Here is a 17,061-nt window from a genome sequence, read left to right on the forward strand (position 1 = left end):
CTATGAAATAACACATATGGAATCATGCAGTAACCAAAAAAGTGTTAAACAAATCAAAATATATTGTATATTCTTCAAAGTAGCCACCCATTGCCTTGATGGCAGCTTTGCACACTCTTGGAATTATCTCAACTAGCTTCAAGAGGAATGCTTTTTCAACTGTCTTGATGGAGTTCCCACATATGCTGAGCACTTGTTGGCTGCTTTTCCTTCACTCTGCGGTCCAACTCATCCCAAACCATCTCAATTGGGTTGAGGTCGGGTGATTGTGCAGGCCAGGTCATCTGATGTAGCACTCCATCACTTTCCTTGGTCAAATAGCCCTTACAGGGCACTAACTACTCTAGATCCACAATGAGATAGGGTGCAGGCCAGGCAGCAGGCTGTTAGCACAGTCAGTGTAGTCAGCTCAGCTATCCCCATTGAGACCATGTCTGTGCCTTGATCTAGGTTGGGCAAAACTAAACATGGCAGTGTTTGCTCGAGCAATCTCACTGGAATAAAGACTTCCTCCATCAGTGACTCAGTGGGGGGTTTTGTCCAACATGTCTCCAGACCTCCTCACTGCCACCGTCATAATCTGGACCTAGTTTTGTCCAGTGGAATAAATATTGTGGATCTTAATGTTTTTCCTCATAATCCTGGACTATCGGACCACCATTTTATTACGTTTGCAATCGCAACAAATAATCTGCTAAGACCCCTATCAAGGATCATCAAAAGCCGTGCTATAAATTCTCGGACAACCCAAAGATTCCTAGATGTCCTTCCAGAGTCCCAAGGATGTCAGGGGACAAAAATTGGATAACCAAGGAACTAAATTTAACCTTGCATAATACCCTTGCATAATACCATAATGCAGTCGCACTACTAAAAAACAAAAACATTTGTCATAAGAAACTAGCTCCCTGGTATACAGAAAATACCTGAATACCTGAAGCAAGATTCCAGAAAATTGGAACTGAAATGTCGCTACACCTAACTGGAAGTACCGTGCAATATCGAAGAGCTCCCACTGCTGCTCGATCATCCTATTTTTCCAACTTAATTGAGGAGAATAAGAATGATCCCAAATGTATTTTTGATATTGTCGCAAAGCTAACTAAAAAGCAGCATTCCCCAAGAGAGGATGGCTTTCACTCCAGCAGTGATAAATTCATGAACTTCTTTGATGAAAATATCATGATCATTAGAAAGCAAATTACGGACTCCTCTTTAAATCTGCGTATTTCTCCAAAGCTCAGTTGTCCTGAGCCTGCACAACTCTGCCAGGACCTAGGATCAAGGGAGACACTCAAGTTTTTTAATACTATATCTCTTGACACATTGATGAAAATAATAATGGCCTCTAAACCTTCAAGCTGCATTCCAACTAAACTAAACTACTGAATTATTCCAACTAAACTACTGAAAGAGCTGCTTCCTGTGCTTGGCCGTCCTATGTTGAACATAATTAATGCCTCGCTATCCACCGGATGTGTATCAAACTCACTAAAAGTGTGAATAATAAAGCCTCTCTTGACAAAGCCAAACCTTGACCCAGAAAATATAAAAACCTATTTGCCTATATCGAATCTCCCATTCCTCTCAATTGTTTTGGGAACAAAGCTGTTGCGTAGCAACTCATTGCCTTCCTGAAGACAAACAATGTATACAAAACGATTCAGTCTGGTTTTAGACCTCATCATAGCACTGAGATTGCACTCGTGGTGGTAAATTACCTTTCAATGGTGTCAGACCAAGGCTCTGCATCTGTCCTTGTGCCCCTAGACCTTAGTGTTGCTTTTGATACCATCGATCACCACATTCTTTTGGAGAGATTGGAAAACCAAATTGGTCTACACAGACAAGTTCGGGCCTAGTTTAGATCTTATCTGTCGGAAAGATATCAGTTTGTCTCTGGGCATGGTTTGTCCTACACGTACACTACGGTCACAAGACGCAGGCAACTTTATTGTTCCTAGAATTAGAACAGCTGGAGGCAGGGCTTTCTCTTATAAGGCTCAATTTTTATGGAATGGTCTGCCTATCAATGTGAGAGATGCAGACTCGGTCTTGACCTTTAAGTCTTTATTGAAGACTCATCACTTCAGTAGGTCCTATGATTGAGTGTAGTCTGGCCCAGGGGTGTGAAGGTGAACGGAAAGGCACTGGAGCGACGAACCGCCCTTGCTGTCTCTACCTGGCCGGTTCCCCTCTCCATTGAGCTTTTCTGCCTCTAACTCTATTATGGGGGCTGAGTCACTGGCTTACTGGTGCTCTTCCATGCCGTCCCTAGGAGGGGTGCGACTCTTGAGTGGGTTGAGTCACTGACGTAATCTTCCTGTCCGGGTTGGCGCCCCCCTCGGGTGCTATGGGGGTGATCTTCGTGCTCTATACTCGGCCTTGTCTCAGAGTAGTAAGTTGGTGATTTGAACATATCCCACTAGTGGTGTGGGGGCTGTGCTTTGGCAAAGTGGGTGGGGTTATATCCTGCCTGGTTGGCCCTGTCCGGGGGTATCGTCGGACGGGGTCATAGTGACCCCTCCTGTCTCAGCCTCCTGTATTTATGCTGGAGTAGTTTATGTGTCGGGGGGGCTAGGATCAGTCTGCTATATCTGGAGTATTTCTCCTGTCTTATCCGGTGCCCTGTGTGAATTTAAGTATGTTCCCTCTAACTCTTTCTTTCTCTCTTTTCTCTCTTCTCTCTGAGGACCTGAGCCCTAGGACCATGCCTCAGGACTACCTGGCCTAACGACTCTTTGATGTCCCCAGTCCACCTGCTGTCCTCAGTCCACCCCAGTCCACCTGCTGCTGCTCCAGTTTCAACTGTTCTGTCTGCGGCTATGGAACCCTGACCTGTTCACCGGACGCTCTACCTTGTCCCAGACCTGCTGTTTTAGACTCTCTCTCTCTCTCTCTCTCTCTACCGCACCTGCTGTCTCTGACACTGAATGATCGGCTATGAGAAGCCAACTGACATTTACTCCTGAGATGCTGACTTGTTGCACCCTCTACAATCACTGTGATTATTATTATTTGACCCTGCTGAACGTTTGAACTTCTTGGCCATGTACTGTTATAATCTCCACCCGGCACAGCCAGAAGAGGACTGGCCACCCCTCAGAGCCTGGTTCCTCTCTCGGTTTCTCCCTAGGTTCCTGCCTTTCTAGGGAGTTTTTCCTAGCCACTGTTTTTCTACATCAGCATTGCTTGCTGTTTGGGGTTTAAGGCTGAGTCCCGAACATTGTTGTAAGAATCGGACCAAAATGCAGCGTTGTTTGGGTTCATCATCTTTATTACGTGAACCGGCAATGCACGAACGTGAAGCTATGCAGTGCTCAAGGCAACTATACACAAACAAGATCCCACAACAAACAGGTGGGAAAAGGCTGCCTAAGTATGATCCCCAATCAGAGACAACGATAGACAGCTGCCTCTGATTGGGAACCATACCAGGCCAACCTAGAAATAAAGAAACTAGAATGCCCACCCTAGTCACACCCCGACCTAACCAAAATAGAGAATAAAGGATCTCTAAGGTCAGGGCATGACACCGGGTTTCTGCATAGCACTTTGTGACATCGGCTGATGTAAAAAGGGTTTTATAAATACATTTGATTGATTGACATATCCTGGAGGTGTGATTTGGGTCATTGTCCAAATGACAAATGATAGTCCCACTAAGCGCAAACCAGATGGGATGGCATATCGCTGCAGAATGCTGTGGTAGCCATGCTGATTAAGAGTACCTTGAATTCTAAATAAATCACTGACAGTGTCACCAGCAAAGCGACCCCACACCATCACACCTCCTCCTCCATGCTTCACGGTGGCAAGCACACATGCGGAGATCATCCTTTCACCTACTGTGCATCTTACAAAGACACAGAGGTTGAATACCTAATCTCAGACCAAAGGACAGATTTCCACCGGTCTAATGTCCATTGCTCATGTTTCTTGGCCTAAGCAAGTCTCTTCTTATTATTGGTGTCCTTTAGTAGTGGTTCCTTTGCAGCAATTCGACCATGAAGGCCTGATTCACACAGTCTCCTCTGAACAATTGATGTTGAGATGTGTCTGTTACTCAGTGAAGCATTTATTTGGCCTGCAATCTGAGGTGCAGTTAACTCTAATGAATTTATCCTCTGCAGCAGAGGTAAATCTGGGTCTTCCTGTGGTGTTCCTCATGATAGCTAGTTTCATCATAGTGCTTGATGAAACTTGCAAAGTTCTTGAAATGTTCCGTATTGACTGACCTTCATCTCTTAAAGTAATGATGGACTGTTGTTTTGCTTTTCTATTTTAAACTGTTCTTGCCATAATATGATCTTGGTCTTTTACCAAATAGGACTATCTTCTTTATACCACCCCTACATTGTCACAACACAACTGATTGGCTCAAACAGATGGCTTCATTTAATTTTTTTAAAGGACCTCATTGTTGTGGGTAGCTGAAAGTTACACAACAATATTGCTCACATTCTTCACATACTGTAATAAGTCACCATGTGGTTATTTGAACAATGAGCAAAAACCTGCCTTGACTGATTCATGATTAAAACCTTGACATTTGCCTGGATGGCTTTTTACTGGCTGTGGGTATAGTCGACAGCTTAGCATTTGAGTTCATAGACATTTTCCACACTTCATTGTGCCACATTGATTTCCTGTGTAGCATATTTTCTCAGGTAATCTGAGCAGCCTCTGAACAACTGAACATTGCTAAAGGACATTAGTATAGCAATAGAATAGATTATGTAATGTAAACAATGTCATCCCAATGCTACAGGGCCCAGGCTACCTTAACAGTGTAGCCTACCATGCACACTCAATTGCCTCTCTATACCTAACCCAAACACGTGGAATATCAGTTTAATTATGACTGTTTCTTTGACTGTTTTTAAATAAAGTATTATTATCGAATCATCTTGGATATCTGACAAAACAATAACAATTTTCATATAGTGACCTGACCAAGCAGTGACATCAATCATGTTTATTCAGATGCAGCTATGACCAGTTGTGGCAGTCGCAGATAAAATGCATTTAATTTATCATCATTATGACTAAAGAATTTGGTTGCGTTCCCCTGTTCAGACGTTGCATTCATCAACCAATGGCTGCGTGCCGCGTCATCGACTGTCAGATTGCTTTAACATACGATGTGGTTAGCTGATCCTGTCGTCGAGGTGGAAAATATAATAATCAGGCGCCGTACCAGTAAAAGACTAGCCAATCACAATATATGACACCCTGGTTTGCACACCTTTGAAGTTCAGATGGGAACAGCTCGGCCTAATCGTTGGAATAGTGACTGAAGTCTGGACACTGACTGTAGGCCTCAAATGTAGCCTCTTACAATATGAACTCCTACAGAATGAAGTGTTATTTGCAATAAAAGTATACACCAAATGTTAATTTTGTCTCGGGAACAGGAATAGAGAAATATGATTTATTTCTTTCAGCATCCTGAGAGAATGTGAATGCACGCTCAGTGACGGTGTTGTGTAGCCTAAACATGAAAAAAGCTGACAGTAGAAAGGTTTCCTTCCAGATTTTCATTCGAATATACTAAAATCTCCATACAATAATATGCGCATTTTCCCAATAGAGATGTGTCAATCAAACGGTCTTTATGCGGATAAAAGGCTGTACGTGGTGGTGACGTAGTGCACATAAAATTAACTTGTCCCTAAAATTCTCATGTACCAAATAAAAAATACAAGTTAAATGGGATTCCATCGCATTTTCAACTCTACTGATGGTTTTGTCACAAAACTGTTGCGTTGTCTTGGCACACGTGCTCTAGCCAACAGCTCTCACATACAGTGCGAGTAGACTACCTACATTATAAGATTAAAAGGCAGTCAAGCATCGACCATCATGTCACCAGAATAAGACCCTCGATATTAATTGCAAAAGAGCATCAAGCTCATCACCTTGCACATTACTTGCACATTCACCACCCTGTGAAGCTCGTCATAATGTATTTAATCTGTAGCCCAATAAACTGCATGCTTTGCGTTGTCATAGTGGGAGGACCACATAACATATCATCGTGTGACTGACTCCACGTTTACTTCGATATGAGGGTTATTATGTCAATAGTGGCGCATAACGGTGTTTCCACCGCCATTTCTTGCATAATTAATTTTACCGACACAAAAATATCACACCATGTTGTAATAACAAATAGTCTGTCAGCATTTATAAAATTGTACCGGCATTTCATGTTTCCATCAGTCCGGACCTTTTCATGCGTCAGGTAGTGTGGGTATTGGTCAAGTGTGACACATTCTGAAAATGTGCTTTCCAGAATACAGAATCATCCCATTGTCTTAACCCCCAACATGATATCATTCTAAATAAATTAAGAACTATACTACACTCTAAACATGAGGTGTTCAACAAGGGTTCTTGTAAGATCCTCAAAGTCCTTCAAAGAACCGTAGGGTTCTTGGCACTGAAAATTGCCCTAAAAAGGTTCTTCCAAGAATCCCATAGGAGGTGGGGTTCATCGATTAACCTCCTTAGTTGGTGGGGGTTCTGGCAGGAACCTAACTGCCCAACTGAAAGATTTGGATTTGAAGGGGGTGCAGGTGCAGGCATTTAAATGAAAAATGTAAAGATCTCCTCAATTTAAGGTAAGGGTTATCCCTTATATGATCTAAATTGATATTGTTTTGTGATAATACCATCTATCTTTTCATATTTGTGTAAATCTTTATACAATAGGAAATGGACACAATTTTATGGATATCAATCAACAAAGAGGAAAGAATATGTATGCTATAAGAAAATGTTGAAGGCTAGCTGTATTGGGTGCCGATGACTGAATTGCTCACTTTTGTGTTTGTGTCTGCAGGTATACAGATGAGGAAGCATACAAAGGTATATCAATTGGTATTGGTATGTTATGCAGATCATATGCCGTCCTCCTCCCTTACCTCTTCAATGAAAATCACATAGGCCTCTACATTATGGACAAGGTATGTGTATGAAAACCATTATCAAAACAGTTTTTTTTCATCCACATTTACCACAAAAACCAAGGTATGAATACTGTCGTGTGCATGTTTTGTTAAACATCTGTACAATTACTACTTTTTGGATTGACAGACTTCAGCCCCTCCCTACACCTCTGAGGATATAACAGGAAACCAGTTAGATCACCATACACTGCATAATCATTCTGGCTATGGATACGGAGAACATCAAAACATTTACATCAACACGGAAGAGGATATACCAATTGGACTTGGGGCTCTGCTGGGAGTTTACTTCATTATTTTGATTTTTTATTCTGCTTTGCCAATAAAATCATGAAGAACACTGACAACTAAATTATTGTTCTATTGTTATGCGGGGGTTTAGTTAAAAAAATGAACCCCAAGGTCAACAGGTTCTTCAAGGATCCCTTAAAGGGGGTTGACCTTAACCCAATTGAGATGGTTTGGGATGAGTTGGACCTCAAAGTGAAGGAAAAACAGCCAACAAGTGCTTAGCATTTGTGGGAACTCCTTAAAGACTGTTGGAAAAGCATTCCTCGTGAAGCTGGCTGAGAGAATAAGAGTGTGCAACACTGTCATCAAGGCAAAGGGAGGCTACTTTGAAGAATCTCAAATATGACATATATTTGGATTTGTTTGACACCTTTTTGGTTACCACATGATTCCATATGTGTTATTTCATATTGTTGATGTTTTCACTATTATTCTACAATGTAGAAAATAGTACAAATGAAGAAAAACCCTTGAATGATAAGGCTTGTTCAAACTTTTGACTGGTACTGTATATTTAAACTCGGAATAATTCTTATTTGGGTGGAAAACCGAATTTTGCATTTTAGCCTACGTAGTTACAAATTACGTCGACATTCCTTAATTCGCTCCATAGCGTTATGGAAAAAGGGTTTATTGGATTAATGTGGCAACTCTCTTGCTGTGAAGAGAAAAATTTGCATCAGTTTAGGGGTTATTGGCTAGAATTTTGTAGACCTGGCAACCCTGGTCAAGAGATACGGGAAGTAAACAAACTGATGGAGCTGTCAAAAAAAGAAAACAAGACGTTGCCAGCTTCTTGCAAGTGATACAGTTGCCATGACTGCTTGTATCATTTTACTTGTCGTACTTTCCGGAACATCAAGCTAGGGGTACATTTGACGAAGGTAAATTTAGCAAGGGTAATTTAGCTTGGCTAGCTAGCTAACGTTACTGTAGCAAGCTAACGAAAGGAAAGACGACCCGGCTAGCAAACTAACAGTAGCTTCCCACCCCCACCATGAATAACCAGACATCTCGTCATATCAATAATATAATATATCATCAGTTAATTGTAAAGTCAATGTGTCATTACAAAATCGTTAGATGAAGCTAGCTATGTGGATTGTCACTTTTACATGGCAACAAGCTAACGTTAGTTAGTTTAGTACAGTAGCTAACGTTAGCTAGGTCCACTCCACACTCCGCTACTCGCCAGAGCTACTCAGCTAACCAGGCAATAATACCAATTCTTCCTGTAGGTTTCAGAGAAGAAATGTAATTTATCACAGATAATAAATTCACTAGCTATGTCTGTGTTGCCAGGTAGATAATGTAAAAGGAATCTAACGTAACTTATTTATTTTTTGTAGACACTGAATATAAAAGTCATATGAAGAGCCATGTCTCACACTCAGTCCGAGACTGTTGGCCCAATTCAGTGGACCATGGCGGAGCTACTGGGTCAGAGGAGCCTACTGGGCTTTGGAGCTCTTCTGACATGGCTGATTCTCTTCCATTTACTGGTGAATGTATGGCTGCTGTGTGTCTTCACCAGCCTCCTGGTGGTCATGGGAGGCTGGCTGGGATCTCAGGCTGTCCTGGACTCCAACAGAGTTGTTCACCTAGAGCGGTTCATCACATTGGAAAGGGTCCCTCCTTTGCCTGAGAGTGAGCGGCAGCTAGACCACGAGATACAGACCACAGTGCGCAAGATAATCAGAGACTTTGTGTCCTCCTGGTACTGCATAGTGTCCTCGGAGCGGCACTTTGAGGTCGAGGTGCAAAGTGCCATGTACTCCATGGCGATGGAGCTGAAGAATCGGTCAAGAAGAGTGGACAGGAAGGTCCTGACTCATAGGGTTTTGGACCTGTGTGGTGGCCACCTTCAGAGCTACCTGAGAGCCAAAGAAGTCATGGCCGAGCTGAAGAGGCAACCGGATGGAGAGAACAGCCTCTGGAAAACATACTCCCGGGTCTGCACACCTCACCCTGCGGTGAAGAGCTCGGCCATGGAGGTGAACTACGCCAGGGCTATTGTTGACCTGCTGCTGCATGTCCTTGTCCCACTGCCTCACCTGGAAACCCGAACGGGAAGGTTTGTGGTCGGAGAGCTCATCACTTGCAATGTCCTTCTCCCCTTCATAACGAAACTATCGGATCCAGACTGGCTGAACCTGTTAATCGTTTCCATTTTCACCAAGTCAAGTATGCAAGCCCCCAAAGCCTCAGAACCACCAAAAACACCATCACTGCCACATCTCACTGTCTTAGAGCAGGATCAGCCCCAGCAAGACGTTCAGGTCCCTTGCTCTTTACCCTTAAGGATCCTATCAGAAACACCGAACGACACAGAGGCTGCCACACCCGAGTTGGCTGCTTACGATATCATCGACTCGGCAGAATTGTACTGCCCTCAGAATAATATAGAGGAAGAAGAGCCTCGACAGGCTAGACAGTACATTGGTATCTGCCCAATGGACTACCTGAGACCAGTCAAATCCAACCCGTTCTACCAAGAGACCGACTCAGACCTGGACTCTCCTCTGACAGATTTCAAGAGGAGCTCAATGGAGTCCCTGGTTCTGATTGGTGCAGAGGAAGCGCTGTCAGATCGGTTTCGAGAGTGTGCCACGCCCACTGACATCAGCAGCGTCATGGATCTGGAGGATGACCTCCGGGTTTACCCTGGTCTAGCCGAGGTCACTTCGTCCCCCAAAGTCCCGGTCTCTGAACAACAGGGTCACCCCGAAGCCTTCGCTAACGTGTTGTGCACCACGACCGAGGACGTTCCCTCGAGTTTCAGCAGCCTCCAGGACCTGGAGATGAGGGACAGCGGCACTAGCCCAGAGAGAGAGCTGCTGAGCGTAGACCTGGCGGTGGGCTGCCACTCCAACGGGCTGACGGCGTCGGTGAGTGGCCCTCTGCAGACCTCCTCCCCCATGGCTCCCCTGCCCTCCTTCAGCTTCGAGCCCCTCAGCAGCCCTGAAGGCCCAATCATCATCCAGAACCTTCGAATCCCCGGGACCATCACGGCCAAGGAGCACCGTGGCACCGGCTCACACCCGTACACTCTCTACACGGTCAAGGTGAGTTATTATTGCAAGGTGAATTTGTTTGTTGTTTAATGTTTGGAGAACAGTATGGAGAACATTACATGTTAGGTTACATATGTGTCTTCATATACGCTGATAAAACAACTTATTCTGATCATTGATGAGGTGTGTGGTTTTAAGGCCAGAACACCGAGTAGAGGAAAGAAAAGGTAAGTAGTGGAAAGGGAAGTTTCGGGGTTATTTTTGTCTATATTAATCTAGTTTGTTTTGTGCTAAAACATATGTCTTTCAGTATGAAACAGCAATGGACTCTAATATCCCAGGGTCTATCCAGCCAGTTGCCTATCACACGGTCAACCGGCGATATAGTGAGTTTCTCAACCTACAGACCCGCTTGGAGGAGAAATCAGACTTGCGAAAACTCATCAAAAGTGAGTATGGTTATCTGAACAATGACAGGCGTTTTCAGGCGTTTTAGTTCCATGCGTCATGTGGAACTAGACTGGGTGTCTTTCTTACAGCTTCTAACTGATCTCACTAACATGGTTTAGATGTGAAAGGACCAAAGAAAATATTTCCAGACTTGCCCTTTGGTAACATGGACAGTGACAAAGTTGAGGCCAGGAAAGGGCTGCTCGAGACTTTCCTCAAGGTTGGTAACATCTTAACTCAAGCCTTGGGAATTAAAACAATATTTTTTTGTTTGTTTTGTACTTTGTAAACTGCATGTATTATACACTTTAATGTAATATTTCTCATTGCCATATACAGTTGAAGTCGTAAGTTTACATACACCTTAGCCAAATACATGTAAACTCAGTTTTTCACAATTCCTGACATTTAATCCTAGTAAAGATTCCCTGTCTTAGGTCAGTTAGGATCACCACTTTATTTTAGAATGTGAAATGTCAGAATAATAGTAGAGAGAGAAATTTATTTCAGCTTTTACTTCTTTCATCACATTCCCAGTGCGTCAGAAGTTTACATACACTCAATTAGTATTTGGTAGAATTGCCTTTAAATTGTTTAACTTGGGTCAAGTGTTTCGGGTAGCCTTCCACAAGCTTCCTACAATAAGTTGGATGAATTTTGGCCCATTCCTCCTGACAGAGCTGATGTAACTGAGTCAGGTTTGTAGGCCTCCTTGCTCGCACACACTTTTTCAGTTCAGCCCACAAGTTTTCTATGGGATTGAGGTCAGGGCTTTGTGATGGCCACTCCAATACCTTGACTTTGTTGTTCTTAAGCCATTTTTCACAACTTTGAAAGTATGCTTGGGGTCATTGTCCATTTGGAAGACCCATTTGCGACCAAGCTTTAACTTCCTGACTGATGTCTTGAGATGTTTCTTCAATATATCCACATAATTTTTCATCCTCATATTGCCATCTTTTTTTGTGAAGTGCACCAGTCCCTCCTGCAGCAAAGCACCCCCACAACATGATGCTGCCACCCCCGTGCTTCACGGTTGGGATGGTGTTCTCCGGCTTGCAAGCCTCCCCCTTTTTCCTCCAAACATAACGATGGTCATTATGGCCAAACAGTTTTATTTTTATTTCATCAGACCAGAGGACATTTATCGAAGAAGTACAGTCTTTGTCCCCATGTTCAGTTGCAAACCGTAGTTTGGCTTTTTTATGGCGGTTTTGGAGCAGTGGCTTCTTCCTTGCTGAGTGGCCTTTCAGGTTATGTTCATATAGGACTCGTTTTACTGTGGCTATAGATACCTTTGTACCCGTTTCCTCCAGCATCTTCACAAGGTCCTTTGCTGTTGTTCTGGGATTGATTTGCACTTTTTGCACCAAAGTACGTTCATCTCTAGGAGACAGAATGTGTCTCCTTCCTGAGCGGCATGACGGCTGCGTGGTCCCATGGTGTTTATACTTGCATACTATTGTTTGTACAGATGAACGTGGTACCTTCAGGCGTTTGGAAATTGCTCCCAATGATGAACCAGACTTGTGGAGGTACACATTTTATTTCTGAGGTCTTGGCTGATTTCTTTAGATTTCCCCAGGATGTCAAGCAAAGAGGCACTAAGTTTTAATGTAGGCCTTGAAATACATCCACAGGTACACCTCCAATTGACTCAAATTATGTCAATTAGCCTATTAGAAGCTTCAAAAGCCATGACATCATTTTCTGTTTGAAGGCACAGTCAACTTAGTGTATGTAAACTTCTGACCCACTGGAATTGTGATACAGTGAATTATAAGTGATATAATCTGTCTGTAAACAATTGCTGGAAAATGACTTGTGTCATGCACAAAGTAGATGTCCTAACCGACTTGCCAAAACTATAGTTTGTTAACAAGACATTTGTGGAGTGGTTAAAAAACATGTTTTAATGACTCCAACCTAAGTGTGTGTAAACTTCACACTTCAACTGTAGATCTGAGTGAAATTTATTTGGATGAATTAACATAGTGTTCATGACATTACAAAATCAAATACTATTTTATTCATCACGTGCTTCGTAAACAACAGGTGTAGACTCACGGAAAGCAAGCATTGCACTATTAGTCTACCTACACCTGTTGTTTACGAAGAATGTGACAAATAAAATGTTATTTTATTGTTACTTGAAAACTAACACTCATCTCCCCTATTTTTCAGCAACTTTGTGCTATACCCGAAACTGCCAACAGTGAAGAAATGCAGGAGTTCCTTGCTCTTAATACAGATGCAAGAATTGCCTTTGTCAAGAAGCCGTTCATCGTATCACACATAGACAAGGTATGTGTTGTTGATAATCACTTTAATTAACTAGGCCTGTATGCATTAGAAACAAGGAGATGCTGTACAGAAAACCTCAATGCGGAGAGTGAGGAACTTAAGAGGCATCAATAACGCACTCCCAAACATTTGACCTCCCCTGTAAATGATAATGGTGAGAAGTTAGAATGTTTTTTCAATATTCACGTTCCATTCCCGATTATGCGTAATCATGGTAGCATCCACAACAGTGTAGAAGTGCTCAGAAACATCATATTTTATTTACAGTAAAAGTCACTCCATAATGACACAATACATGATTTACCATTCATTTCTATTGGGCACAAAATATTCTGAAACATAACCAAAACAAACTACAGATGCATCCAACAAGTTTGCGGGGTCACAAGTTTAATATAGTCATTGCGAGGTCGGAATATGAGACAAAAATACTAAACTTTTTACTCAATTTAATACACTATAATAGGGGGACTAAATACATAAAGTGTGTTCATTTCTAAACGGTTAAACACATATGTATGAAAATACCCTCAGATAAAAGGTGACATTATGCACTGTCGCTTCATATAATACATTGGATCTCAAATCTAAAATGCTGGAATATAGAGCCAAATGAAAAGTTTTTGTTTCACTGTCCAAATACAGTAAATACATAGGGGAATGTAACTGTGTGAACAAATGGCTCTGTAGATTGTGGACACCTTGAAGACGGCGTTTCCTCGCTCAGAGCTACAGAGCCCTACAGAAGACATGGACGGAGACTCTGAGGGAAAGCCTTCCTCAGATAAGAAAAACAAGTAAGTCAAATGAACTCCCCCTTCTGTAGAACAATACAATAAATGGTGTCTCAATAATAGAGTCAGAGTTGGAAGTAATGGATTACATGTATTAGGTAATCACATACAAATGTTTATGTAACTGTAATCAGGCCAGATTACATTTTTTAAATGTGTAATTGGATTACAGTGACATTCTTAAAAACAGCTGATTGCACTACTTCTTCTAATATCAAGATGTGGGCTGTAAGTGTTTGCCTCAAACACACAGAAATGGCAGATCTTTGAAAGCTGTTTTGAGCCCCACTGCTTAGAAGTCACTTTTCAGTGGGAATGGAAGCTTTTCCTTTCTGCTCTAATCTATTTTGAAATCTGCCTAGTTTCGTTTCACAGAAATGTTTTTCACCCCCAAAAAAGTCACAAAAAAGTTTGTGTATAAAGTTCATTTTTGATGAGTCAACACCCTTTTCACTTCCCAAGAACTGGCATGACAGATATGACAAACTGCTACTTACTGCTAAATCTCAAGTTTCAGTGGAAATGAAATGAGTACACTATCTGTCTGTCTAGGAAGTCATACCAGACTTTTACATGAAGGGTGGGCCAGACATGACCATTTCGTGGGAGGATGTAGGCCCATAATTTTACAATCAAAGAATGATTGGAAAAGCTTTTCCTGGAACTTGACAGTAACACCGAGTGATGCCATTTCATCAAGAAGATGCATTAAAAAGTTGAGCTAGCACTTTCCCAAGGATTCTGGGGTTGAGTGGGCAGAGTAAAGGTGTCTGCATATATAAGGTCAGTTTGCTCCTAGCAGAGCTCGGCTAGGCGAAGTGAACGTCTGCTCGCATCCTCCGTTAAAATTCCTTTGCTTTTGTCCCTCTTGAGATGCTGTATCAACAATATAGCCAGTACACTTCCTCAAAATAGTCTAAATTAATCTAAGATAACTCAATACATTTGTAAATCATTTTGATGTTTTTGCCTTGGAGGTCTTAGTCAAACAATTGTACATCTAGCTAAGATGTTTGGTGCAGTATTTCTCAGCTGAAAAGATTTGCATGAAAACTAGTCATCTGCATCTACACTTCATTGAAGAATCCCTAGTGTTGACCAATCACTGACAAAGGGGCGAAGACTTCGGCTACCGAACTTCGACAAGCTTCAAGACAACATTTTGTGTGTTCAAACAGCCCAAAAAACTTCTGCTGAACACCAAAACGTCCCAAAATATTGTCATAATATATTCTCGAAATGTTTAGACTGGGAAGTTTACAGTAAGCTTTAGAGGGAACTGATTGTTCTGCAAGATAAACTTACGAGGCAGATGCTGATTTACCAAGGCGTTAATCCAAAAGTAATCAGTTTACATTATTCAATTTGATTAATCCAATGGATTATTTTACAAATGACAGTTATTGTCATGTCATCTGTATTTAAATTTTTCAAGTAATCTGTCCAACCCTGAATATATACACTGAGTGTACAAACCATTATGAACACCTGCTCTTTCAATGACAGACTGACCAGGTGAAAGCTATGATCCCTTATTGATGTCACCTGTTAAATCCACTTCAATGAGTGTAGATGAAGGGGAGGAGACAGGTTTAAGAAGGATTTTTAAGCTCTGAGACAATTGTGACAAGGATTGTGTATGTGTGCCATTCAGAGGGTAAAATGTCATTCAGAGGGTGAAGTGCCTTGGTAGTAGGTGCCAGGCACACCGGTTTGAGTGTGTCAAGAACTGCAACGCTGCTGGGTTTGTCACGCTCAACAGTTTCCCGTGTGTATCAAGAATGATCTACCACCCAAAGGACATCCAGCCAACTTGACACAACTGTGGGAAGCATTGGAGTCAACATGGGCCAGCATTCCTGTGGAACGCTTTCAACATCTTGTAGAGATCATACCCTGAGGAATTGAGGCTGTTCTGAGGGCAAAAGGGGGTGCAACTCAATTTGAGGAAGTTGTTCTTAATGTTTTGTACACTCGGTGTGGGCGGGTGGCTGGATAGGTGTGTGTGTGTGTGTGTGTATATGTATGTGTGTATGTGTGTATATGTATGTATATATATATATATTTCATTATATATATATAATTTTGTGAAATGAATTGCTATAAAGTTTGATATGTGTGTCTGTTTACAGGTCCCGGCTAAGGTTTTCCAGCAAAATCACCCCAGTCCTTAATGTGTCTGACATGAGGCCTAAAGTGCTATACTGCTTAGATGAGGGGAGCACAGTAAGTACTTAACTGTACTGTGGTCTATCGTCTACAGTGGCGATTGTTGCATGACATTTTGTTATAAGAGTTTTTAATCCTTAAACACATGAATGTTTGTTATGCTTCTCTTTTTGCAGGGGTTTAACGGCCTGTCGGTTGCTGGTCTAGAGGCCTTTATTAAGGAGCAGGAACTAGCGGTGATGTGTGACGCAGAGGCTGAGAGGGAAGGCTGTCCAGGCCTCAAAGGAGAAGTTGGAGGCTGTGGGTGCACGCGGAATAATTTACCAGGTGCATCCATTCAAGACTCTGGTAAGGACTGTGCAGAGAATGTGGATATTTTAGAAGTTGTGGGTGCGTAAACTTACACAATGACACCTCTCACAATATTGTTCAATGCCCCATTAGTTCAATACAGGAACTAAGTTCATGCAAAAATCTTGGCTTGTGATATTGGATCTTTACGTTATGACCGCTTTCTGTTCATCCCGGCAGTGTCTGTTTGTATGTGCGTGAATGCATGCTTCTTATTGTGTGGACAGACAGACGGACAGAGTGGCGTGACTGTGAAGTCAGGGGAAGCACAATTCCGCCCACATCTTCCACTCCAGACTGAGCTTGACTCATTCATTGTGAAATGATGTTTTTACTGTACATAAAAACAGGATTTGCTACTTTTCTTACTTGGTTTAAGTTCAGTTTCTGGCCCGGTCTATGAATATTCAGTGTTTTAGAATGTGGACCGAAGGTTTAGGTCCTCTAACTGATCTTGCCTCTTACTTCTATCTCCACACATGGAAGACCAGCAGTCTATTGTATGTCTCCGATCCAGTGAATGGCCTTAGAAAGAAATGGTGATCTCATTGACTTCATATGGAAACTATCTCCCACGATTCGACATTGGAATGAGCATGTTCCTTTTGAATTGAATCCAAATTGCTAGGGCTTCCATGTTTAACGTCTGCTCATTGTCTTGTCTGAAGGGGATGCGTTTCAGATGTGGGCCAGACTTTCATGGTGAGCCGTCTG

General features: G+C 42.2%; 1 protein-coding gene across 1 annotated transcript in view; it reads left to right on the forward strand.

Moving 5' to 3' along the window:
• Positions 1–7,935: 7,935 nt before the first annotated feature.
• The window catches only part of snx19b (sorting nexin 19b), a 34,140-nt gene continuing 25,014 nt past the window's right edge, over positions 7,936–17,061 (forward strand). Inside the window, exons 1-8 of the mRNA XM_064974639.1 lie at positions 7,936–8,149; positions 8,615–10,330; positions 10,590–10,728; positions 10,849–10,949; positions 12,914–13,033; positions 13,724–13,830; positions 15,960–16,053; positions 16,173–16,344. Coding sequence (XP_064830711.1) covers positions 8,645–10,330; positions 10,590–10,728; positions 10,849–10,949; positions 12,914–13,033; positions 13,724–13,830; positions 15,960–16,053; positions 16,173–16,344 — 2,419 coding nt within the window. The 5' untranslated portion in view covers positions 7,936–8,149; positions 8,615–8,644. The remainder of the gene's footprint in view (positions 8,150–8,614; positions 10,331–10,589; positions 10,729–10,848; positions 10,950–12,913; positions 13,034–13,723; positions 13,831–15,959; positions 16,054–16,172; positions 16,345–17,061) is intronic.

Source organism: Oncorhynchus masou, chromosome 9 (assembly GCF_036934945.1).
Source record: "Oncorhynchus masou masou isolate Uvic2021 chromosome 9, UVic_Omas_1.1, whole genome shotgun sequence".
In the NCBI taxonomy this organism is placed as follows: Eukaryota; Metazoa; Chordata; class Actinopteri; order Salmoniformes; family Salmonidae; genus Oncorhynchus; species Oncorhynchus masou.